Source organism: Calypte anna, chromosome 3 (genome assembly GCF_003957555.1).
Source record: "Calypte anna isolate BGI_N300 chromosome 3, bCalAnn1_v1.p, whole genome shotgun sequence".
NCBI classification, from domain to species: domain Eukaryota; kingdom Metazoa; phylum Chordata; class Aves; order Apodiformes; family Trochilidae; genus Calypte; species Calypte anna.
Genome location: NC_044246.1, coordinates 91,328,342 through 91,356,056, shown reverse-complemented (window position 1 = coordinate 91,356,056; position 27,715 = coordinate 91,328,342). Strand labels below are relative to the sequence as shown.

The window sequence follows — 27,715 nt, the reverse complement described above, 5'->3', positions numbered from 1 at the left end:
TATAAAAATATTTGCCAAAGCAGTGTCATGGATAATGGACTGATGTGATTTGAAGTGAGAATGTTGCAGATCAATTTTTAGAGTTGGAAAGTCACAGACATAGGACAGAGTCTGTCTATGCAGAATTCCTGAAGCTTTGAACCTTTTGCAAGCCAAGAAGTAACATACTCCTCCAGTTACACTCATCTTGTTAAAGAAAACAGTTACAACAATTATGTGCAATCTTTTCATTTCTATTTTCTATCTACTATTTATTTACTTAAACACTGTTCAACATTTCACTTTTTCTAATGGAGCAGAACTTCTGAAAGAAAAAATATGTTTAGCCAAGCAGTTTTATTTAGGTTTTGGTGTTTTTTTTTCCTGTGCCTTTTTCTAAATAAATACCCACCACAGTTTTCATTGGCACAATATGACCAAACTTATTTTAGTTCCTTTAACAATATGAAGCAGTTACAGAAGTTCTGGGGTTTCTACCTTTTAAAAAAATCTATACAAAGACTTTAAAGTATCAACATGGAATGAAATAGATTCCAGTATGGTCAGTTGAAAAATTAGTTTGTGAAATTCTACTGCATAGTGAGGAGACCCATAAAATAAATGGTTTTGAAATTTTGCTCATACAAAAGAAACTATATACTTTTAAATAAATAAAAGCTACTATATACATTGTACTGTACATTTAAATGAGAGATGACATGAAATGGAATAAATTTAAGACTGCCTTTTCATCAGCAAGGCTCATATCTTGACTTTATTACAATTCTGAATAAAACCCTCTGCTTTAGATTACTTTTCTTATTCTAGTGGCAGCCACATGAGCGCACCACCATATTCCTGTATTTTTTTAAAATAACATTGGAGCTGTCATCAAAGTAGAGCACGGAGATTGCATTCAGTTTTGTTGGTGCACAGCATGGCTTTGGTACATGATCAGGGAACATCAAATGAACCTGAAAGACAGATAAATACATAGCTCATATATCAAACAGAGAGGTACAAGGACAAAGTCAGTGCAAAACATGTCTTTGCAATTCAGAGTGCTGCGGTCACAGATTTTCCTCGGTTACCAACTTTAAAGCACAGCTTACCTCCAGAACATTGCTCTGATTTCAATCACCCAGACAGAGTTATATGATAGTATCGGATGCAGAGCCAAGACAGAAAGTTGATTTTCAGATGCAATTTAGAAAAGAGTTGGAGTTAGGAGGCTGCTCAGAAAAACACTTAAACATATTGTCAGTACCATCTCTGTTGAGGACTGTGATTAACATGAAGCACAAGCTCAAGACCAGGGGCTTACCAGGAGCCTAGCATGTGCTAAAATGCTCTCCTGGATGAGGGTCTCGGTGTGGAGGAGAGGCTGCTGCAGATAGCAAAGGCTCTTACTGAAGCTGCCTTCAGCTTATGGAATGGTAAAATGTGGGTTATCAAACAGGATGAGTGCATTTTAATGTCTTATCTAGGTATTCATGGGTCCAATTCTACTTCCACTGAAGTCAAAATCAATCCATAACATGAATTCCAGTTGGACAGAAGGTTTGAGGGAGTGACTGGAACAGAGAAGGTTTTTTGTAGACTAGGCTGAAATGTATCAATGAAAAGTTAAAGAGAAGGAAAAGAGTTTTGAACAGCATCCCAGAATGAACAGGATCTAGTGGAAATATCTAAAAATGGGGGAAGTACAAGTTCTTCGTACTTGAAAGAAGCTTGGATATAATATTCTACACATGCTGAAGACTTGGAAACTGGGGAGGCCAGAAAAGAGGGACTTGTAATAGAGAGGGCAAGAGATTATTAAGGCATGGATGAAGACTTCAGGAATAATAGGTTTCATTTGTATGTTAAGTTTTTGTAAATCTGTTAGAGCCATCTGTCTTGTGGTGATACAAACCCAGAGCCTTTGCCAGACAACAGGAAACGATTTTTACATAACTATTACCATGAGAACGTCTTTTGAAATGAGCAATAATAAATCCTGAAGTAGCAGTTTTGTAAGGGTTTAGACACACATTTAAAAACACTTTAACAAATGAATAGCAATGCACAGGAGGAAAGAATGATTGTGCCTTGTCAAGACAGACGTTTGCCCTGCCATAACTCCTGTCCCACTAGCCCCTGCCACCCAGCTGGGAGCTTCATGGCCCTACTATCCCAGCACAAGAGCAATGTTCACAGACTTTTCAAGAGTGAGCCTGGAAGTCAGTGCCAGTCAACCTGCTGATCCACATGACTTGGAGGCCAACACTACTACATCACCTGTCCAGAGGGTGATGGGATGTGAGAGAGAAGAAAACTTATGCAGCCCATTAAATTAATTCTATCTTGTATTTGTATGTCTTTATCATTTCTTTTCCTAAGTTCAACCTCAGGCAAACGAGAGAGAGCGATACTGGCACAGCATTTCTCCTATTATTGTTACAAAAGAGAAAAAAAAAAAAAAAAAAAGAAAAAACATCAGTGCAGTTTGGACAGGTACCAAAGAACAATCACTTCCCAACCCAAAGAGTGGGCTTTTTTAGAATGGTGTAATCAGTATGGCCAGGAGATGATTACATTTGGATTAGGGTGGGGTGTATGAATAATTGTTTCCCAAGCCATCCCCATGCGCACACCTTGTGTAAATCTGAATTTTGTATAATTTAAACCAGAAATCATTCAGCTCCTGTTATCTCATCTAATTTATGTGCAGTTAAAATTTAATTAGCCTCATGATTTTTTGGCTGCAGAACTGAATGCATGAACAGCGCATGCAGAGGGAGGCACACAATTCCAAAAAGGCCATAAAAAGGAGGGAAAAATTAAGTATCTTGTTTTTAAAACAGGACAAACTGCATGAAATTCTTAACCAGGGGAAATAAACTATTGTTTGAAAGGCTAGATGCATGAGACAAAGTAACACTGGCCCATTTCCTATTTAACAGACCATAATTGCAGGAGGGAACTCTAACCTGGGGATCTGACTGATGCTGGCAACTTCTCTGAACACTGTTTGCATAGTGCTAAGTTATTGCTTTGCTGACCTATTTCTTTTCAGCTGAGGGCTGTAAATATGCTGTTCGTCATCTCCTTGGCATATTGCTATATTCCTTGCCAAGTAGCATTTGTTGTTCCCCTTCACCTGAACCCCTTACCACAATTCTTCTGTTTATTTCCAGGCTGTGACTTTTTCCCTTGTTTTTGGGAATCTTGATGACTTGAATCCTGGTATAGAGTTGCATTGTTGGCCAGACTTGTAGAAGATGCATAGATGAAAATTTGAATGGAAAGGAGAAGGTCTTAGCACATGCTGAGTTTTTAAGAATGTCACTCTCATGTAGAATTACATGACAATTTCCCAAGTAGAATTTGTTTTCAGAAAGAAACCAAACTGGTTTTGTTTGTGGGTTGTTTTTTGGTGTGGGTTTCGTTTGGGGCTTTTTTTCCCCAAGAAGGCTAATACTTACACTCATTTCTGAAGGGGGAAAGGTTTTTCAGACCCAGTTTTTTTAATGTCAAAATCAAAGTTCAACATCCATGGATAGACTCATCAGTGTAGTCTGGTGGTCAGAATTCTTTCCTATCATCAGTTTAAATCATAGGGACCCTTAAACCCATGTTTCTCTAATTGCAGTTGTGTGCCGTGGCCTTTCCAGAAACTAATTAGGAATGGCAACCCTTTCTTGTTCTGATTTCATACTCCCACTCTCTCCTCATATTTTCTCTCTCATTCCTCTGTTTGTTAATCATTCTCCTAACACTGTTGCAGTTCAGAGCCAGTTCTTCAGCTGGCACAGGTGAAGAATCATGACCAGACATCAGACTCATAGCATGATACTTAGGCAGTCTAAAGGTCTTAATTTCTGTAGATGCCGTGCTTTTTTAACTGTATCTGAATGCTGATGGGATAGAGGAGGCCCATCCAGCTGCTTCAACTAAGATCATCCTTTTGGCTGCTCCAGCTGATGCACAGGAATAACATAAGAACTAGCAGAAGCAGAAAGCTGGCTGCAAATCCCCTTTTACATGTACCAGGCAAAGCAACAGATCCAAACACACTTATTTATAAATTGCATTTGTTAGCCAGGCTTGACTGAATACAATTTCTTACATGCAAATGCATCTACTTGCAAAGCTTCACATTAAATTAGGGTTTAAGTATCTTTGCCAACAACTGACAACAGAGGTCCACAGAATGGCCAAGTGTCAACATTTCTGGGAGGTATAGCATATAGATGCTAAAACATGGGGCTTCAATAAACTGCAAAAAAACCCCTTGAAAGTGGGAGCGGGGGGCCCCTTTCGTTTCTGTCTACACTATTCTCCAGTAATATGACACAGTCTTCTCATGTGTTATTACATTAGAAATGCAAAGAAAACCTCACACAGAGGCCATTGCAGACACCTCATGCTCTCTCCAGCATAAGTATCAAAGCAAAGCTTTGACATGGATTATCATTTACAAAGAAATAACCAAAATCCAATAATGTTAAACAGAGAGAAAGAGACACTCCCTGTCCCAAGACACTTGCAGCTGCAAAATTGGCAACTACAATGCAGGCAGAGGCATACCAGAGTCTGAACAATGGCGTGGTTTGTTGCATTCATGTGGGCATTTAGGGGGAAAGAACATTCTCCATCACAGTAAAATGCAGCATAGCCCTCCGGTGCAATAATCCAATCCTGAAAAAAAGAGAAAAAATAAACCCAATCAATTTATTTTTTTTCTCACACAGACAATTTCAAACTATATCACACTAAGACTTGTCCAAAGACAAAATGGACTTCAGAACATGGTATGTTAAATTACTCTTTTTTCCCCAAAAAACCAAAATATATGCTTTGCTTGTGCAAAACTCAGAGAAAAATGAAATTCAAAATCTGTACTGAATAGCAAGTAGTGAGGCTGTAAGTAAAATTAAAGGTCAAAATATGTTTGGTTGAATACTTATTATCACATTATCTTGAGCAAAAATATAATTAACATGCATCATCTTTCTTCTGCATTCATAACACTGTTAATTGTACTACTGCATGAGATGAGACTGAGGGCTGTTGGAGATTACCCATTGGAATGTAACTGATGTTTTTCCTTTTGAGTATTTCTAGCAACACAACATGAGGAAAAGACCACAAGAGGGAAAATATTTAAAAATGTTAATGAAAGTTATGTGTCCAGACAGTTGGATTTCTCCTTTTTTCCAGGCAAAGGTAACAGAGGTGCTGTGTGAAGGATGGAGAGGATCAAGTACCTTCTTCTTGGGTTTCGTTTGTTTTTATCTCATTTCACCCTGAATGTAAAGTTCATGTTTCTTACATGCACCCTGAGTTTCACTGATCAAACATTGTACAATGGAGCTTTGGTTTTCCATCTGAAACTTTTAATTCTTCAAGTATTGTTTTGTGACAAAAACAGGTTTTCTTTTCTCTGCTGCCACCCTGAATGACAGATCCGAGAGGCTTGCACATCTTGGTGCACATCAGAACGTACTGTTTCAAAAAATAAAAAAAAAACAACTAGTGATACCTGGAAAATCTCTGATCTCCAGAGAAACAACAGCTCACTTGTTCAGTAGCCTGAGTTCAAGTCAATACCAGAAGCCTGCTCTGTGGCTGTGGCCAGGGTGATCAGTCTCTGCAGGCTTGGAAAAACAGCCTCTGCCTACTTCACCAGGCTCATGTGAGGATAAACACACTTCAAAAAATGATGAGGCCATATGAGACATGTAAAGGACGAGCTGTCACTGAAGAGGCAGCATACTTCTTCATTTCATAGATTTGTTCTGGAGAATTGTTGTAAAATAATTTTGAGAAATGTGATATTCACAGACGGCCATCTCTGAGTTCTTACCTACATGTGCAATATGTCTAGGTTAGAAGTTGCTGATGGCCTTCTTGTTCTTTCTTTATAGAGAGCTCCTTGCTTTCTGGAAAAAAAACCTAGATTGATCTCTATTTTAATTTCTCATAGTTCCCTGTCTCTGTCTTTATGACCTTTTACTACAAGTACCTTCCCTTGTTTGTTTCTGTATGGGAGCATGATTTTTCCTAGAAATTATTTGAAGTTAGATATGGTGTTATAAGGTGTTTATAAAGTGTTATATGTCACTAAGCAGTGATCTGAGCTCTGGCTTCTGAAGGATCCTACTTCAGTGAAATATTTCTTAATTGCAGCAGACAGCATTGAACCAGAGAGAATTCAAACAGAAATTCCACAAGTTCTATTGCCCACTGTGGGGATTTTGGTTTTATTTACTGATCTGTTCAAATCTTGAATATTTTTTTCAGATTTATCTTTATATGAATGAATCTAGATCTTACAGGCATGAATGTCTGCAAAATCTTTCAGAGCTTAAAAATGTGAAGCAATAGTGACAGAGATTCATTAAGAGATGCATTTAAAGGATTTGTATCTTATCAGTGAAATACCAATTACCATTAAAAAAAAACAACAAACAAAACCCAACCAACTAAGAAAAAAAAACCAACAAAAAACAACCCCAGAAAACAAAGAAACAAACAAAAATATCCCCAGACTTTAAATAATAGGGGAGTGTAAAATAGATTTTCCCAGTTTGAGTTGATAGGAAACAGCATTTAGAACCATACCTGCCATCCTAGGTCCCGGAAACTCACATAAAGTTCATGTTTCTTACATGCTTGCTTCTGTTCACTTGTGTTATAATCTACAGGAGGAAAATAAAAATAACAATTAATTGTTTAGAAGCACTGCTAGAACTGACTGCATTTAGCTATTTGATTCTGACAAAGGAAAGGAAGAATCATTCTGTCATTTGTGTTCCTAGGGTTGGTTATAAAGGCAGTGTGAACTTGGAAATGCAGAATCAGCAGTATCAGCCTCATGCACTTTGTGTTCACAGACAAAATGATGCCTTCAGCATCAGAGGAAACAGGTGTACAAGATGCTTGCTGGCTGGATAGGTAACAACTCTGATAAAATGCACACAGGTGATCAACAGATGACAAGTGAGAGCTTAATCCAGGATATGGTAAATCATCTGTATGTTGGCACAGGTTTAATTGCCAGGTAAAGTAAGTAGCCCAATTCAAAAGATAAATTAACAATTATAAAAATTGCCCTTAACTAAACAACAGAATATTCAAAAGCCTGCTACTTAAACATTACCAGACTTTGTACTCCTTCATATTTTACCATATTTTCTGGAAATATTCACCACTTGATTGTCTTTAGATGGTCATATGAATGTAAACAAATAGACTAACAGATGTTTTATTAAGGGCCTGAATGTTTCTGCATTCTGAGGTGTTTCAAGGTGCAAGAACGTGGAGGATCTTCAATCCATGTTTCTCCAAGGCAATTTCAGACCTGGAGAAAATCTAGTTCTTGTTCCTTAGTGCCCCTGAGTAATAGGAAAAGAAGACAATGGGGTCATAGCTTCACCACATCAGCAGCCCAGAGCACATCAGCACATCAGCAGCAGGGAGGACAGGCTGTCTCCTCTGGTTCCATTTCAAGAAAACTTTAAGTGGCTTTTTGGGACCAAAATAACCATTCTGGTAGAAAAAAAAATCAGTTGGCTGAAATTTACAACAACAACAAAACCCAAGACAAACAAGGATGACACTGAAAAAGTAACAATATCTTCATTCTCAGGAATAGAATGCTTTTTTAGGAACATTTGGGATGGGAGAGTCTGATGAAAAAATCTTGGAAGCTTGAGAGGCTTTTTTCACATAAAATGAAATGAAGGGATCTCTACAGTCTGTGAGATAACCTGCTGTGGTGCTTCACTGTCGCTGCAGAAAAATCCTCAAACTGAATTAGGAACTACTTAAGCAAACTGAAGATCCATGAGTCCACGCGAGTGGAAGGGATGAATTTCAGGGTGAGCAATGAGTGGATCAACATCATTACAAAGTCACTCCCTGCCATTTTTGATGTTTGTAGTGACTGGATGGTATTTCTAACAATCAAAAAAGTGGAAAAAATCATATCCATCTTAAAGAAAATCAATCATCTTAATCTTGGTTTCTGGGAAGTCTGTGATGCAGGTTCTCCTGGAAGCTGTGTCCAGGCACATGAGGAACAACAAGGTGTTTGGGAACAGTCAACATGGATTTGTTAGCTCAGACTGTGCCTGTTCAACCTGATTGTTTTCTGTGATGGGCCAAATAGCTTTGTGGGCTTTTGAAGAGCACCGTGTGTTCACTTTCTTTTCAGGTAGGTTTTTGGTACGGTCCCCCATGGCATTATTATAAATTAGTCAGATACACTTTGGACAGATAAAGAATAAAATGGGTGGAAACTTGGCTAGGCAGCTGAGCTCAAACGGTTGTGATCAGTGGCACAAAGTCCACCTGGCAGCTGGTTAGTAGGGATCATCCTAAGGGATCAGTACTGGTGCCAGTGGTGATTAGTGTCTTAGTAAGCTGGACAATAGAGCAGAGTGTGCTCTCTGCAAGTTTACAACAGACACCAGATCCAGGGGGAGTGATCAGTCATCCTGATTACCAAGAAAATGTTGGACTGACTCACATCTGGAGAGGCTCAATGAGATGTCATTCAAAATACCCACCTAAATTTTATACTTACTGGTAACGTACTCCTAAAAGATTCTTTTTTTTTTTTTTTAACAGGCTGTGTGCCTACTTTCTGTTGAATATGTCTGCACCCCAATGTGTCTTCTAAAACTGTGTACAGTCAAGGTATTTCCATTTGCAGTACTAAATGGCTTGTTCTAGTACCACCAGGGATGTTAAGTTAGGCTTTCTAAGCTATAATATCCCAAATCCTGATTAATTTTAAAAGTTGAATACTGCCTTCTTTCCTAGGGTATTTTCCTAGCCCTTCATGGGATTTTCTATGACAGTCATTAAAGGTTCACCACAGATAGTTAGTTGCCTACTACCATCCCAGATACTCTCACTTGTCCGAGTCAAAATGTATATGTATGTATGGTCAAAATTTATACCTATATCCTCTGGGAGTCCCGTGCCCTTCTGGAGAAGCCACTGGAATCAAGGAATAATAAACTAGGAAACCATGAGTATTAAAAAATCTCTATGCCTTTACTATAAACAAGAACTCTTGGTTATATTTTGTGCTTAGCTACCTGTGATAATGTAGTATGTGCTGCACACACATTAGAAGTGAGGTGAAGGTAATAGAGACCAAAGGAAATTTAACTTAAAAACAACTGAACTGTTTCACTGATGACTCTTTACAGGGATCTGTATTCTTATTTTGACTAGTGCTCACAGGAGGTGAATACTGAGCCTTTCTGGAAATTTAAAAGCACCCAAGCAGGCAAGTAAACAAAAGCTCTGCTCTTGAGCAGAGAGACTGTGCTCTTGCCAGTTTTCTCTCAGCTGTGACATTTTCATATATAAGAATATGCACAGAAATTTTAGCATCAGAATGCAGCAGATTTCCCTACAGTTAAAGGTGAGCGGTTGAATAACAAACTTTTAAGTCATTGTATAGATGTCTTTACTGTGTTGATTCTCAGAATTACTGGAATATAGGTTAACCAGTGATGGATGAGAAGTGACACCACAACACCTGAAAAGATGGTCTGCATTTCATATGCAGACATGTATCTACAAATCATCTAACCCTCACACCTATAAAGAGAGACTCCAGTAAGACTATATTCCTTCCTTGATTTCTGTCTTTCACAGAAGACAAATGTTGTGTGTAGTGTAATATTTCATGTAAGTATCATCTGTGACATTTATAGTAAAAATCTGGTGCCAAAGATCCAAAAACACATACTGTGAAAGCCCGTATGGTTATTCTATCAAGAATCAAAACAGTAGGATATTATGACTAGGAAAACATTGTTCCTCAGCTATTCAAGAACAGCACTTGTGGTACAAACTCCTCTGTAGAAGAAGATGAGGAAGGAAGGTAAGAAAATATATTTTAAAGAAGTGTAATGAAGATTTTTTTTTCCAAAGGAAGTAAAGATGTATAGACATGCCTATATGCTGTGTTTTTAATTAATTAGTGTGACACCCAAAAAAAAAAAAAAATAAAAAAGAACAGAAAATGCAGAGTTAGGTATAATTTTCTGTTTTTATCTCACTAGATTATTAATAAAAACTGTGTAACTTTGTTTTGAGTTTCCTGGTGTAAGTCACTATTCAGTATTTAAATGTGGATATCCTCTAGTGCCCAATTACACTGTCATTCTTTTTAGATGATGTTAAAAAAACATTAAGTCATACATTGTTTTAAGAAAGAGTTATGTGACATACTTTGGGAATAAGTTGCCTTGTTTTGATATGTTTTTCCTTTTATCTACAGTCTGACAAAAATACAACAGGGTAAGTGAAAAATAAACAGTACATAGTCAATCTGTACATAGCAAGCAGGTGGAGTTTGAATGTAGTTTAATTCTACCCTTGCACTGCACTGAGATAATTTTCTCTTGAAGTCCTTAGCAACACAGGGATGCTGACCCCAAATGTGTCAACATTTGCCCAGCTGCTATAATAACAGACATGTATAGATTTTATTTTCTTCATGTTATGTTTATGCATGTCTTAATGAATAATTCAAAAAATGTGCTTTCCATTGGAAGGGAAAAACAGAGTTGCCCAGTGGGGCTTTCCTCTTTGATGTGCTGAGAATGCAGTAAAGTTAATCACTGAGGTCCAAGAACTTAGAAAAGAAGGCAGCAAAAGGAAGAAGGCAAAAGGTAACAGACAAAAAACCAAGAGGCTAAAGGAGATGACAAAGGGCAAAAGGAAAGAGGAAGAGGAAAAATAAAGGCAAAATGGAGTAAAAAAGAAAAAGAACAAGGACGAAAAAAAAAAACAAAACAAAAAACCAAGGAGAACAAGGCGTGACTGTCATCAAGTTGGGACTGATGTGCAGAGAGAAGTTTAACCAAAGCCTATCATATAGAAATGACAGCATATATAACTAGGTTTGGCTACATAACCTCTGGCCACATAGGTAACCATTTTTCACTGTCAGACATTGACTTAGGTGCTGTAGATACAAGACTGTGGGATAAGCTTAAAAACAAGAACCTACATCACAAAATTACGTTTGTCCATCACTGTATCATGTACATCAAAAGTGTATAGATCAGGGGCTAGATGAGAATTGACTATGGTCTATTCACAGGCCATCAGGAGGAAGATGATGGGCAGGATTCTTTGTGTTTTTCTTTGGTTTAAATATGAAGATATTAACTCTACTTTTAAAGCTCTGCTCATTACTGGAAGCTGTAGAGAACCAGAAGTAGACTTCTCCCACAGGTCTGCAGGGATGCAGCATATCCACTGCACCTGCACAATTCCTTGGGCTGGTGAACAGGAGGAAAAGGGCCTTACTTTTCCCTGATGAAAGGCACTCTCCCTGGAAGTACTTTGCCTCCATTCTGCAAAAATATAAGAATAAGAACATGTTCTCTTCTCCACATTCCTTTTGAACACTCTAGACTTTAGATAGAATCTGCACGTTGCCTCTATAGGCACCAGTATTCTCATCTACACGATTTTTGAGTCTTGCTACAAAAGTTATTAAAAGAAAAAGCATCACTTATGCCATGAAAAATCCCATCACTGATAACTTGTGGCACCCAGATAAATGAATTTTTTTTTGCAACATGTAGAAAGTTGAGGCAAACTACAAGGAAAGATCATGGAAGCTGATTTGCCGTGGTGTGCAATCCACTTCTTCAGCCGAAGGTTGACCAGCGTTTTGATACATATGGGTAGCTCTTCTGGAGGTAATTCTCCTACTTATGTAACTTATGCATATTTTTTCTACCTAAATATAATATACAAATACAGTTGAGCCCACTACTGAAATGGTAATAATAATTGTTGTGAATTAAAATAATTTTTTCTGGATATTTTTAATGCTAATTTTTAACCTTAAAGTGGGATTTGACTCATCACCAACTAAGTTGCAAATAAGTTTTAAAACATATGATAATAATTTATGTGCTTAGACAAAATTAATCTTTATGCAGAAGTTGAGGGAAAGGCTTATGCATTATATTTGAGGGGTACCTCATCTACCACTTTCAGTGTTCTGAGATGGACATCAGTAATGGGTAATGTTCATAGTGGTTCTTGTCAAACTGATGAGTTCCACTCTAAGACTGAATTCTTTCCGCTAAATACTGGATTTTTTTTAACTTGTAGATATCCCCAGGCTTAGTTTTTTTGATATGTTACTTGTTGATACCATGATAAGGTATTTTGATATGTTGATACCATGTTTTTAGGAAGATATGTTTTCACATCTTGTCCACAGAAAAAGTAAAATGATGATAATTTTTAGAAAGTGACTTTGTGTCTCTATCATGAAGGAGCACTTCAGTAAAGAACTAAAATAAAACTTATTTCAGGCTCTATAGGGACTAACAACATTTTTACGCATATTGTCATCAATAGCTTTCAGGAAAATAAGGGATCAAATTCACTCAATTTGAGGATACAATATGTATTTACATCAGCTTATCTAACCTTTTTAAAAGTTTACATGTTCACACACTCATTAAGCTTCCTTATTTCCAGTATTCAGACTTTTGTGTTGCATCTTGGTTTCTTCAGCTGAAAGGCAATTAAATAAGAGGCCAAATGCTGTCTTTTTCTGAGGCTTCCTAAATAAACAGTTGGAGTGCAATCTTTCTTCCTACTCTCTCTACCATTTTGTCATGAGTCGCGAAGATTCCATCCAGTTGTCTACTACACAGGATGAGAACTTTCCCAAACTACTTGGGCATTTCACCAATCAGTATCTCATGATATATATAAGTGACTTAGCTCAGAGAGGGTAGATCATACTCAGGGCCATCTATCAAAAGAGGTTTAAGCAAAGCTGAAGTGGGAGGGGAGCAGGTAGAAATGGAGTAGGAACACAGTTACTGAAAGTTCAGCCAGTATGAAATATTGTGTTGAGCTGCTGTGACTCCACAGCATTTGAGCAGGTGCCCAGAGCTCCTCTAAACAGACGAATAAATCATAGCTTCATCTTACCCCCCACACTTGGCATCCTAGAAGACTCCTGATGACTACTGGATTTGTTGCGGTTCTGATTTTTCCTTTTATTGTTGGCTGCCCGGACAGAACGGAAAAGCACTTCACTTGCCTTGAAGAATGCAACCATGAATGGTTGCTTTGACTGAGGCCCATGCCTTCCAATCAAGCCAGCAGATTTAACATTGATACTTCGACCTATAAAGTAATGGAAATTGTAAGTTAGAAGGTGAACATCTGCCACTCCTGAAGCCACAGTGGGAGTTCAGCTGCTGACTGAAGCCTGGCAAGGATTTTGCCCTTAACCTTGAATTTAAGTGATTAAGAATCCTAACCCCGTTTTGTTGAATGAAACTTAAAAGACAACAAATTCAACAATTTACAAAAATTTCAACAAATTTACAGGTAGTTTGTCATTGCATTAAACTGCAGTCTCTGCGCACTATATATCTTATTCATTTCACAGGTATTTTCATTCAGTCCTGTGTACACATCTACAGAACTGAAAAATAAATGAGCCCCATTAAAGTATACAGGTTATCAAAAGGATAATGTAATGTGGTCATCTGGTTTTTGCATCGCTGGAGTGTTACATGTGGAAACTTATATCCCCAAAGCAAATCGGTAGCAAAGAGAAGTGTAGATAATAAATATACTTCTGCTTTAAAAATAAATATTGTGTGGCATTAGTCAAACTGATGTTCATTCACTAGCAAAGGTAGGAAGGCAGTCAGTCGTTCAAGAGAACAGAGTTTGATATATGTACATTATTGACTCTGGTTCTGTTCCCAGGGGATGTGCATATTTCTTTAAAATATTTGTTCAGTCAGGCCTGTGTGGTAACCTCAGTATATTATCGGATCTAAACCTCACCAAAAGAAAAGAAAGCAAAACAAGTCACCAAAACGGCATCAGTGACATTTTAGCAAATAAACCCTTGCTCTTAACAGAATTTATTTTGGCAGCACAAACACTTTTGTGCATACGTGTTCTTTGCAGAGCCCTTCACCCGTCAGAAAATGAGACAGTGTCATGTGAAGCTGTGCAGCTGTGCTGGGTGGGGGACACAGAGGTCCTTTAAACGGGAAGGTAGGGGCACAGGCACCGCCTGGGCTGCGCGGCATCGGGCGCCTGGGGATCCTTCTAAACCGACTGGAAAAGTTTGCTGCGCGGGCAAGGACGGAGCATCTGCCTCACAAAGTTATAATGCCGTTAACTCAATCATCCTGAAAAAGAACTTGCAAATAACCATAGGAGTAAACCTTATAGAAATGAGCATATAGGTTTCCTTTTCAAATACAAACTTACAGTGGCTCTATGCCAGTGTCTATATTTCTTAGAAAAACTCTATCACTGGCGTAAATGAAAGAGGCAGTTTGATTTGTGGTTAAAGTAGTTTCCATTCTACTTCCACTGTAACAAATGTATTAATTCAGCTCAGACTTCCTCCTTCTGGCAGCCCTTTTGCAGTAAAAAGAGAAATTAGAAGTTCCAGCCAAATACCATACCTTGAACTGACCCACTTCAATACATAAACAACTTTACAACATGTTTATTCAGGTGTAGCACTTTAAATTGGTTTAAGATGTTTCCAGTGACAGGGAGCCCAGCAAAGGCAGTTGAAGAACTGAGAAAGTTAGCAGTTATAGAGCAGAGTAATTGGCAACATATTCTGAACAATTTTGATAATTACTTTTTTCACTGCAAGGGAAAGCTATATTTGTTGAAGCTTCTGATTTCATTCTAAATGGCTTTTCAGCCTTGTGTTTCTTTAATTCTTATTTTCATGTGTTTGAGTTACTATGAAATAATTCACTAACATTAATTCCTATATGTTCCAATCTCCTCTTGCAAGTCAGATATGAAAAACTGTACAGACTATTCTCTATTCATTGCAACATGGACAAACTAGCCTCTTACCACGAAGTTTCCTCTCATTTCTAGAGGGAATATTTTTACCATTTTTCTTTATTTTTTGTTCCAATGGCTTTCAGAATTTTAATTTTATCTGTAAAAGATTAATACTTTACTGGTGGACATTTTAAGAATACTATTAGATTTATATACTGAGGGCTGTAAATATGTGTGGAGGTTTTCTGAATTTAAGTCTAGGTTCTCTGAATTTACAATGGTGCATATTGTGTGTGAAGCAAAATACCCTTCAAACCAATGTGAACTCCCTTTAAAATAACTTTTAATATTATTAAGTTTCCTCTGGGTTTCCTTTAGACTTCAGCAATGAGATGGCTATTAAGATTCCACAAGCTGAGGCTTACTTGGTTATTCAGGGTAGAGAGATATACTATAAAAAATTAATCCTGTAACCCACAGCCTTTTTACACACAGAAACAGCTTATATGACTTGATTCCTTTATTTGCTTGATCTTTTAAGCAGCCAGTCTGAGTATTTAGGACTCATTTGTTCAATTCACAAATGGTATATGCGCTGAATTTTCTCCCAGTGCAGTTAAAAGAAAAACATTTATTGACTTTTGTGGGTTCATCATTAAACTTTTCTCCCTCAGTTTATCATATAACTTAGCTTAGCTGCAACTTTCAGAAGATGAAGCAATCAAAATATACATTGCCCTTGAGACGCTATATGCCTTCTGAGGCAGGTCTCTGGACTATTTGGTTTGGAAATTCAAACCACATATGTTGTCTCCATTTTAGGCTGTTTCTGTGCAAGAGAAAGCTTGCATTTACAGAAATCTATTACCCTTTAAAAAAAACAAAAAAAACAAAAAAAACAAAACAAGAAAAAAAAACCAACCCCCCCCCAAAAAAAAAACGTGTGTGAGAGAGATTTCCTTCAGTCTAAGAACACAAAGCTTTGTCCCTTCCTGAACAAGAGATACTTCCAAGCACCCTGACCCTGAAATCCATCAAGCTTTCTGCCCCACAGGGAGCTCCATCTATGTGCTGTGGTCTTCTTAAATATTCCTCACCCTTGTCCATAGTGTGAATTTTAGAATATGGTAAGAAAAATCTTACCCTAGCCTGAATTGGCCTTTATAGCAAGAAGAATTCATGGGCTTCATTTTTAGTAAGCACATTTAGTCTATCATTTCTTGTGAACTTTAGAAAACTCTTGGCTTCAATAGCAACAGAATTCCAGTTCTCTCCAACATGCAGTTGTTCCATATTGTGGTATTAGAAATGTTTTTTAAAATCAGCTGAATGACTCAGGCTGACCTGCTTAACTTGAACTTGGAGCTTCACCCAAATGAAACTTCTAAAACCAAAGCAGCAAGGTGTGTCTCCCTGCTTTTCTTTAGCAGCTCTGAACAAGAACTGAAGGTAGAAAAATGGGTTTGGTTTTATAATTCCATTGTGTCTTTAAATCCGAGGATGTCAAAAAATATTTCTTCAGAGTTTAGAAGAAAAGAAGCTGCAAAAAACCAGCAGTCAGCTAGCCCCTAGTCACTGAATCTAAAAACTGCAACTGTGCCTGCACCTAAAAAAATCAAATAAGCATAACAGATGGACTTACTGAGTGCAGGAACAGACCAGAGCTTTCGTGTTCCTCACATTCTGACATGTGTCTCAGTCCTACTATAATAATTTATTACCTCTTCTCCATATTGACAGGTATATTTGGAGACTAAGACTTTTTTAAAGCATTATGTTCCAAATCTGCTGAACTCTTTAGTCCTTATTCATACGATTTTGAGTCTTTGGCAAGATGTATTTGTTTGACTTGGCATTAAAGCTTATTTTTGGCTTTTATTCCATTTGATAGTAAAATGCCCTTAGCAGTTTGCATAAAGGGCTGTATGGAAGTGTTGGTTTGACTGACTGAACTGAATGAATATTATTTGCCTTTTCACGTTCTGTCTCCCCTAATAAAGGGGATTCCTATGAAAGGAATCACTGATGCAAAAATAACTGTGAATTTCACTTTATAAAAATATCCCACCTCGACAATCCTGATGATATTGTTCTTGGTTTGTTTTGTTTTTCTTACCCACAAAAATTACATCCAGGATGGTAACTGGGGGGCTATATGCTGTGTCACTATGTCCACTTTTCTGCTGTCACATGCCGTCGTATCACACAATTCTTTTCATGACCTGACCAAGTTCCATCTTAAAAATTCCTTTTCTCCTACAGCTGCTCCAAATGGAAATGCAAGAGCTCTTCAAGTTTTCAGTCTGTCTCACAGTCATGACCTGGAGGCACCGCCTCATTTTTCATGACATTCAGAAATCTGACTTCTTCTGAGATGGCCAGCGTGTATGCCAGTGACAGTGGTAAGGTTTGTGACTTGGCTGTTTCTCAGCAAGCAGTATATATTTCATGTAAGGCATAGAGCAGACACTAATTTTGCAAGAGCTTTCAGGCATTATGCATCTTGGCCAGATTTACACTGGCAACACAGGACAATGAGTAATTCCAAGACCCATTATTTTGTCCTGAGTCATCGAACTGCAGCAAACCACTCATTTTGTTATGAAAAACAAGCACTTATTTACTTTCAAAGCTGTTCAACAAGCTGCAAAACACATTTTACAGATTAAGCACTGCTGCTAGGTCAGGACAGGTATTTTGGTAATATTTTTTATGTGCTTGGAGTTAGAAATGAAAATTTTAGTGATTTTCTGGTTTGCTGAAAAAAAAAAACCAACTTCTAGTACTATACCTATAGCCTCCTCCTTGTGGGGTTGATATCTGAAAATAGGATTGGGAAAAACCTCTTGGAGAAAGACCTGCAGTATATACAAGGTCTAATAATACCTAATATTTGAGCAAAAGCTGTCCTGAGACACACAGAGTCTTAAAGCTTGCAAAGAGGTTTTCCAAATTATATAGGAGCTTGTGTGGTTTCTCATTCCTGAATAGTGCTCTTGAGAGAAATGGAACTTCATAGAAGTAAAAGAATTGAGGTAGAGTTTGGCTACAAAGCTTGAATGAAAACTTACTAAAACAATCAAAAGAGAAAAACTAACAACAAAAATGTGGAGGTCCATATATAAGACATCCTCAACACTCAACATCTGAAGTATTTTATGCTGTCTCTATTGTATCAACTACATAAACTTATGCAAACTTTTCCTTTGGTTGACATGTTTAACTATACTAACATAAAATATGCTTTTGAAACAACCTTCATGTATTTTGTTAACTCTTCTCTTCCCTGGAGGCTTTAAGGAATTCTGAAAAATAGGTGGTCTTAGATGGGCAGCTCTATAGTTCCTACATTTCACAGGTTTAGTAAAAAATAATGATTCAGCTCTTGTTTTTTAAATCTTGTATTTGTGGATTTTATTGAGTTCAGTTGGAAGAGGATTTTGTGTATTCTTTTGTGTTGATTTTGATATTCATAAAGCTCTTGAAAAAAGCACTTGGAAACATGTTAGGAACCATGTTATGCTGCACTATGTGGCAATACCATGAAAGCTTACACAAAATTTCCAATGTAATCATACAGAAAAGTGCTTGCTAAGGGCTTTTTTTTATCTGTTCACTTTAATGTAAGTAAATTCTGACTGTTTTGTTGGAGTCCTGGGTCTTTTCTGCACAGTTAAGAATCTGTTCAGGAAGACAATAAAACAAGGAGAGATTACATTAATTGGTCATCCACCAAAGAACAAAATGGATAAAAGACTTCTGAATGAAATGAACACAAATGCCCTTATCTCTAAAATACTGGTGCTGAGAAGCAGATGTATCCTTCATTTGTCTGGGGAGCCAGGTGGAGGGAGAGTTGCATTGCTGTACAGGATGGACCAGTATGCATCAGCACACAATGGTGGCAGAAGATGAGGCAGGAGCCCATCCCACCTCCCTGACTCTCCTATTTAATATAAGTATGCCCTTATTAACAAAGAGGATGTTCACATCACTTCCTACAAGCAGACACAAGAAAATGCTGACTTTATTTATGCCCCAGCTGGGAACAGGGGTTACACCTACCTGAGTAAATTAAAGAGTGGCCAGGAGTGTTCCTAGGGCACTGGAGCTGAATCGTTCTCCCTACTCAGGGTGGGAAGGTACACTTAGGTCCTACACCAGCTCCACCAGAGTCCTTAGCACCCCAAGGCAGTGCTGCAGAGAACTCTTCCCAGGGGGATAGCTACAATGGGGTCACCCTGTGTGGGGGTCTGAGAGTCAACCCTCCAGTTCATTTTACACCATGGTGTTTCTGAGCATCTTTAATTTGCTGGTGTAATTTTGACCAGTCAGCTCTGAACCAGAACTCATGTAGCTCTACTTAGTCAGTGCTTGAGCCCAAGTTCATCATAAAACCTGCTGAGGGGCAGAATATATTAGCTCAGGTTCAGTGCTGTGCTAAAATGGCTATATGGCTTCCAGATTGCTCAGAATTTAGGCAGAACTATGGCCTGCCAAAGTCCATATATGTATCTTAATATAAATATATCCTAAATTCCCCCACTGTAAGGACACTAATGGAGGTGAACTCACTCCTGATACTTTTCCTTGTAAACACCAGATTCACCAAGAGACTTAATGTAACAACAAAGCAAAATCCTCCAAAATATCTGATGGCTACTATGGTCATCAGTTAGGTGCCATGGCTGACTGGGGGCAAATGAGAATGAAAGAGGTAACATTTAGGGCTGCAACAGTGAGGCCAAGGCAAATGTTAAGTATGGAGCCAGCTACCTGAAGAAGCCAGAATGCTGCCACAGGTTGCTGTGGGTTGAAAGCAAGACAGCCACTCTCTGCACCATGGGGAATGTGACCATGCTGCTCCAAAGGCTTCACAAAAGAAAGGGACCTTGGAAAGCCAAGGCTGAAAGAACAGAATAAAAAGGCAAGAATGTGTCTTTCAATATCTCCCCCATCATCACTGGAGAAGAACCTCACCAATTCTTCCTGCAACATGTAAGATTAAGAGCCAAACTTCCTTCCAGGGGACATGTCAGAATGCACACTAATACATGCTGGAGAGGGAATTGGCCTTCCCCAGTCTTCACTTGGATCAAGCAACCTATTTATTTCAAATTTCCCTGTGCTTTAAGGAAAAAAAGAACACTGAAGTGAGTCAGAGTTGAGGAGCTGAGGATTGCTGCTGCTTGCCCACTTCAAAAAACAAGAAAACTCCAAGAAACCATCTAAAGGACTATGTAGTAGCAGAAATCACCTTAATCAACTTGGGCTCTTCAAAGTTACCAACAGTTTCTGTGCAGAAGGACAGAAAACAACTGAGAGCTGCAGTAATCTAAGAAAAGGCAAAGAACTACATGGCTGTGGGGGCTACCTGGGATATTGTATTGATAGCTGTGAGTCTGGTTCCTGTTTTATTCTGTGGATCATCAATAATCATCACTGCACATTATCTTCTGCTTCCATTTTCTGCGGTCAGCAGTAGATTCTCTTCAACAATGATATAAACAGGAAAGGAAATGCTCTTGCAGATATTTATAAGCCTCCAGGAAAAAAAGATGTTCAAACCATTGCTAACTTCCAATTATAAAAATGTTAAATGCAAATACAAAGTGCTGATTCACTGGAACATTTTTTAAGTCTTGGAAGTCATGTGGTATATATCCAGGAAAAGCGTCACATGGAGCTTTTAGAATTGTTTCTGCATCTGCATTGATTTTATGCTGCAATTCATCTAACACTCGCACTTCCATCAGTCTGAAAATGATCACCTCTCATTTTAAACACCTTGGAGAGTTTTGATGTCAAAAGAAGGGAATCAGCCAAAAAAAGGATGCTGCGGAATGTTGAGGAGACATTAAAAAAGAGAATAAAAAAAATATCTGATCCTTAATTTACCACAGCCTTGGGGAACAGTGTATTATATGTTGACAGCTTCCATATGTGTCATGCAAACCTTTATTCTTACTGTTCAAAATAAAATGTCCCATTAAGAGAAAAAGTCTACATTTCATGTTAAAATGAGGCGTATGATACCAAATACTGTCTTAAAGAAAAAAGAAAACACGTTCCAATGTCATGTGGCTTTGTGTATTTTTTCAGCATTTTCAAAGAGTAAAAATATGAATTACAAGACCCATATATTCTTCCAAAGTTGTTTTTATCACACTGTTATGCTAAATAATTCTTTTTAGTTCTCATGTGGACATTATTATTATTATTTATACACTATCTTCAGGGATCACCAAAGAAATACATTTACACAAGTTATTGCCCAAAAAGTTCAGGGAAAGATAACCATAAGAAAGATCATTGGTAATGGTAATGATGACAGTATAGTACCACCCCAGAGTCCTGGTCATTTGATGGGTGATGTATGAATAAATCAAAAATGAGTATGTATTTACAGACTTGATTATCCAGAGTCCCAGTGCTGCACCTGGGTGCCTCAAACAAGGATCCTCTGGCTTAACAGAATCCTGTTTGGTTTAATGTTCTGTTGAAATAGAAAGGTTAATGGATCAGGTCCTACCATAAATGTGTCTCCAGCTAGGGGGGCAAAACTTCTCTACCACCCATAAACTAAATGAACAGCTGAAGGCATAAAGAAATGTGCTTCAGGCATTTATGGCCTTAAATTCAGTTGAGCTGAGGGAAGGTTTTGGGGTTGATTTGAACCAGTTTCAGAGCTCTCACAGAGAACTGGTTGAAGGGAAGGTGGGTGGGGTTCTCTGGGTTACAAACTGAGTCCACTAGATACTGAGTCATGTATAAAAACTCATGTTCCATCTGTACACAAACATGTCATTGAACTGCTGGTGTTTCTAATAGCTTCCAGAAGTAACAGCAACCCAATAAAAATAATCAAAGCCTTAAGAGCAAAATTGTAAGAGTATGAAAGGATGATATTCCTTATGCTAAGCTGAAGTTGTACAGCACAGGTCTTCCCTGTAGTGCTGAAAACCTTAGCCACTAGAAGGGTACTCTTGCCTGAATAAACTGAAAAAGGAAGAGAAATTGAGGGAAAAGGGGAATTCCCTCCTCATTCAAGCAGCTGCATTGAGAAATTTAAATAAGTGAGGTGCAGAAGGTAAAGCTGACTGTGGCTTTGGAATTTAAAATAGAAAATTATCTATCACCTTTCTGATCTTGGGAGTAGGACAGGGGAAATATTTACATAAACTGTTCTTTTACAGTTTCTTCAGTGTATGAAACGAAGGGTTTCATTTTACCCATACAAACTTTGCTGCTGTTTACTGAACGGATATAATTTGAAGGCTAGAACCAACAAATTGCTTGTTCCAGGGTTTCTTAATGAATGCCTTTCATGGATATTTAATTTTCAAGAATTTCTCTATTTGAATCTCCTGGAAAATAAACCTCCAGGATGGAGTTTACTCTGGAGCAGAAAAGCTGGCCAGAATCCAGTCCACCTAATTTGGATGCCTGACGGAGGTGTCACCTCTCCAGAATTCTAGGGGCTTAAAAATGGCCTCACAAAACCAGGCTGCTGTACAGAACCACTCCCAGTACAGCCTGAGCTCAGGTGTGGTGTCTTTGAAGGCTGCTGAAGGCAGCAACAGCCCCATCGAGTTGGCATTGCTGCCTCCCTTTCCCACTGACTGTACCCTGACCGTGTGGGCAATATGAGGTGTCATGGTCATCTGCTCTGGTTCAAGCCTGCCAACTCCCTTTTTAAGCATCATGCCTGAAGGAGGAGAGTTTTGCATAACTCACCAACAGCCAGAGCACTTGCTGAAAAAGTACAAGAGGCTTTGTTCACAGCCCAGCTGAGCCTGAGGGAGAATTCAGATCAAAAACAATGACAAAACTTAGCCAGAACAAAGAAAGAAGAAAAAATTATTAATCCTTGCACCAGTGTTTCTTCTGCTACTCGTTACCATTATGTCAGCTAAGGTTTAGATTAACTGGCAGCAGAGATCCCTTGACCTCTGGCATAAAAAGCTTTTTGACAAGAAAGACCTAAATCTGAATGTTTGCTTCTAAAGTAGTATGGATCAAATGAAGCATCACAAAAAAACCCAAAACAAAACAAAACAAAAAACCTAAAAAAAACCCAGAATATGTGTCTTTTTATTAGTTTCTAAAGAAGTCTAAGTAAAGAACATTTCTTCTAAAAATATTATTTTTCATTAAGATGAATTTTCACTTTTTAATGAAGAACATAACTGAAAAATTTAGTTGTTTAGTAAATTGTTACTAAGAAACCCACAGCTCGGACTTCAGTTTTGATAGTGTTTTTCCTAACTTCCAGCTAATAATTTTTTTCAACATTTCAAATTTTGAACCCGTTTCAAGATAGGAAAAGGTCTGGTTTTTTTATTTTTTTCCAGGTTATATATAACCAATTGACACATTATTCTACTAGTAAGCTGTCTCCAGCAGAACCACTGGCAGCTGCGAGGTACCTCCTGAACTCTGCTGAGGTTTTTTATACCTTTCTCAGTGCTGCAGTCCAGAAAGATCTTTAGAAACTTTCTAAAACAAAAATTCCACAAATATGCTTGAGTTTCCTGGATGCAATCATCACTGGAAGAACACTGAAATGGAACGTCATTTTGTATGTTAGAGCTTTTATCCCAAACTTCATTTAATTTAATTTGATTCACATAATTGCCCTATTCAACAGAATTAAAAATAATAGAGTCAAGAATAATAGAAAGCTTGTGGACTGTAGCTATGGCAGGATAAGACTTGTAGTCTTTTCTTATAAGCTCTCAGTGAATTTTCACCCAGCTATACAAGTTACAAAACACCCGCCCAGAGAAGGTTCTGTTACGATCCGAGCTATTATTTAGGTGCCAGCCAGGCATGATATGGTGAGGTGAAGATCTGTTAATTGAGAGTATGTTTGGCATGTTAAAAGAGCAGAAAAAATACTGATTCGAGTGACATATTTTGTATTTTCAAAGTGTTTGCATCAGGTTCCCAGCAAGAGATGACAGGAGCAGAGATGACGTTTTGATCCGCAGTTACGATCTTACCGTCCCCAGTTTCAGCGCAGAGTTGCAAGCCCAGATTGTTCTGTGGATTAATCACCCAGTGGTTGCTGGTCACAGTAATGTCAAACACAAACCAGCCCACATCAGAAGCTTGGGCCTTTCTTGTGTCTAACAGGAACAAGTCTGCATCCCTAAGTTAAAGAAAATAGAGAGTTAAGGCGTTTGAATTTTATGATTTTTTGTCCTTAATTTCCTTGCTGACAATAGCTTCCTGGAGTCCAAATGAATAATCCTTTGACATACACTCATCATGACACAGTACAGCATGTGCTGTAGCTAATAGGTAATTGTTAAGTATAGTACAGGTATTTCCCCTGAGAAGCCTTTCTGAAATGAGTCTCAGCATGTGAAAACTACACCTCTGGAAAATCTGAAAAATCCAGTTTTCTGACATAAATACACAAAATATGTAACTGAGGCTGTGTATAAAGGATTCATCTTTCAATACTAGAATGTCTCAGGAAGATTAATTTTTATAAAACATTCAATGTAAAAGACAAAAAATGTCAAAATCACATTCCAGTTTCAACTTAATTCAAAGACTCAGTGTTTCTAAAAAAATCTGTTATTAGTAACATATGACAGCAGCTATATCATGTGACAAAACACGAATAGATGGCAGTTCAGACAGTTTCATATTAGTACAGATGTTTAGAAAACAAGTCTCTATATCAAAGAAGAAATTGTATATCCATTCAATAATGTAATTATTATATTTTATCTCTCAGTTCTCTGGTATATACTCAAATTTGTTCCCATGAAATCTCCCAATAATTCAGAAGGGCAGCCCAGGGGAGTTAGTATAATCATATTATTGAATGTTTAGCATGGATTGTTTATTTGTTCTGTTTTCACATATCTCCTGACACAATTGGTTCCAGAACCACATCTGTATTGCAAATAATTTACTACAATGACCACACTAAACCCAAGATATTTAACTCTCATCAGTTTCGTTTTACATGCCTCTACAAAGCAGCACGCATTATTAAAAACTGTTTTCAATATTTAGCCTTTCAAACCTAAATCTGTAGTTATAAAAACCTATTTATTTTCTGACATAAATAGTAATCAAAGCAATATTATACAAGAAAAAGTACTTTATTCTAAATTTGGACTGTCCAACTTAACTGAAGACAGACTTAGCTTAGGCAGACCTTGGAATCATATTGTTACCGTACAGACATAATGAATATACACTGAAAGAGGTAAGACAGACTGAAACAACAGCTTTCCTGTAGAGAAAGTGGACTGAAATTTACTGTGCTCCGGTCACTGTATTCTTAAGTTGCTTAATTTAATGACATGGTAGAAAGTTACTGGTTTATCTAGACTAAACATTGTAAATGCACTTAGAAGGTCTGATACTGAAACAAAACATCTCATGTTGCTCTTGAAATGGTGGTTGTTCAACACTCAGGAAAATAAGTTATCTGTCACGACACAACTAATGAGCTATGACAGGCATGTGTTTACTTAGATGAGAGAAATAACTGCAGAATAAGATTAAGGAGCTCAGAAATCATCAAGAAGGGTGGGGTTTTGTTTTTTAAAAAGAAAAATTAAAAAAGAAAAAAATGAAAATTTAAAAGGCTGTCTTTCAAGTCACTTTTTTTTCTTCTCTTAAAAGCTGGGCTCTTATCACTCCCATTCTAGTAGAACTGTGCTAATGACCACACAAGGAGAAAACATATTTTTCCTCTGGAGCTAACATGAAAACAGTCTTACAACTCAAAAGAGCCTGACCTGCTATGCTAGCACTGAACGAATTAATGACATGCTGCAAGCTCATAAATAGCACTCTCCGGAATCTTAAATACCAACTCTTTTCTCTAATAAGCAGTTTAACAGAACTTCAAAGCTTAATGGTTTAATTCTGAATGTGACAGTCTTTAAGGTGTTTATTTACAAATGTCTTTTATATTTTAGCAGATTTAATAGAAAACGGAAAAATTGCTTGGAATATGTAACATTACAATGTCACAGTGCTATGATTTCACATTTCGCTCGTCTCCTGCTAGAACACATATTTATTTTCTCATACAGATTCTTTCAACTCTAAACTTTGCTGGGATTGGCAGAAAATATTCTCAAAAGTCAGGATCCACAATGTCTCAGATGCCAGAGCAGAACAGAGCAGCACTAATGACCTAGTCTAGACATCCCTATTGAGGACAATTTTTCCTTATGGATCTCTCCTCTGTGTAACTATATTGGTTTGTAGTGTAGCAGAAACTCACACCAAAGTGTCTTTGGCACTGATATGTCAGTCTTTCTGTCTGCCTTCCTACAAGCATAGTGAACTATCTAAGGAAATAGATTCCAGGAGGCAGACTGTTCTTACTCACTTACTCAAAAATTAGCTGTGGGTACCTGGTGAAAGCTAGAATGGATTCTTGAGATCACTTAGTAGAACAGAAAAAAATGTCTCTGGCCACATAGCAGCAATTTGTCACAGAAATTCAAAGCATTTGTCAGGACAAAATCCAAATTTTTTCATAATTGATACAAACATGGGGTGAAAACCTGACCCCTGCAAAGGTGATATGGGGCAATGGGGGAGAAATATGGGATCATGATTTCCCCGTTAGTTGGTGTCATTCACTTAAATTTCTCATCATATTTTGTGATGTTTTTAATTTTAAAATTCTCCTTTATTCTGTGAAAAGACAAAAAAAAAATCACACTTAAAATGAAAAACAGATGCAAATTCTGGCTCTAATTTAAAAAAAAATATTTCTATTTAAAAAATGGCCCACAACACATAATAAAAAAGTAAGGTATGTTGTCATAAATAGCCTGAAATGCAACTATGAACACATTCAGGCAGAATACAGGTGATTGGCTTTACCTTTATGGGGGCTGTTTAAGTTTAGTGATTTCAGTCTGGTCCCAAACGACCAGTTGTTTACAGCAGAAATGTTACCACAGGCAAGAATTTCTGCAAGAAGGCTGTGGGCAAAGAGTCTAAGAAGCTCCAGATCTCCTGGGTTACTTAAGGAAGTAAAGGTGGAATCCACCATCTAGATGTCACTTGAAACCAAGCAAAGTTTTCATCCAGCTCAAATCCCAATTACTATGTAATAGGCCATCCACAAAATGCTGCCTCACCTCTCGCCTCATTCCAGAAAGCTGCTTTAGTATCTTAATGCCACTTGAGGATTCTCTCATGCAGGAAGAATCCCTAGGGTTTAGTTAAATTAGTGGCTAGCTGCCACTAGATGATGAACAGGGATTTGGCCTCTTGGACTACATTACTCTGGTCATGAGAAAAGATCCGGGCAGGAGTACATTGGCAGGGCTGTGTAGGAAAGTTTGCCTTGCCACAGGCACTGCTTTACACGCTTCCTTAGAGCTAATAGGAAACTTCAATCCCAAAGACTGTAATTTCAGCAAACTCTGAGCAAATTCAATACGCATACATTTCAGCGGCCATGCTGCCACAGAGACAAACAGATGTCCAAGGCTACAACATAACCCTTGGTCTGCAACTCAGGAACCCTAACCACTCCTTCTCTGTGGAAACACAGCAGGGCTGTGTTTGGGATTGCAGAGCCCTGTCAGACACTCATCCCTCCTGCTCAGAGCAAAGAAGGGTGGAGGAGCAGGATCAAACCCAGCAACTTTGTTGTGGTATGGCACTGGTAAGGAATGTGGGACATTATAAAATCATAGAATCATAGAATGGTTTGGGTTGGAAGGGACTTTAAAGGTCAGCTAGTTACAACCCTTTTCCATGGGCAGGGACACCACTCACTCGACCAGGTTGCTTAAAGCCCCATCCAGCCTGGCCATGAACACTTCCAGGGAGGGAAGGGGCAGCCGCACCCTCCCTGGGCAACCTGTGCCACTGTCTCACCACCACTTTCATAGTTCTC

The 27,715-nt window shown here is 38.0% G+C and overlaps 1 protein-coding gene across 1 annotated transcript in view; it reads right to left on the bottom strand.

Moving 5' to 3' along the window:
• Positions 1-803: 803 nt before the first annotated feature.
• Positions 804-27,715, bottom strand: part of BMP5 (bone morphogenetic protein 5) — a 52,471-nt gene continuing 25,559 nt past the window's right edge. Inside the window, exons 3-7 of the mRNA XM_008495642.2 lie at positions 23,820-23,968; positions 12,964-13,161; positions 6,589-6,665; positions 4,552-4,662; positions 804-953 (exon numbers count right to left, since the gene is read on the bottom strand). Coding sequence (XP_008493864.1) covers positions 804-953; positions 4,552-4,662; positions 6,589-6,665; positions 12,964-13,161; positions 23,820-23,968 — 685 coding nt within the window. The remainder of the gene's footprint in view (positions 954-4,551; positions 4,663-6,588; positions 6,666-12,963; positions 13,162-23,819; positions 23,969-27,715) is intronic.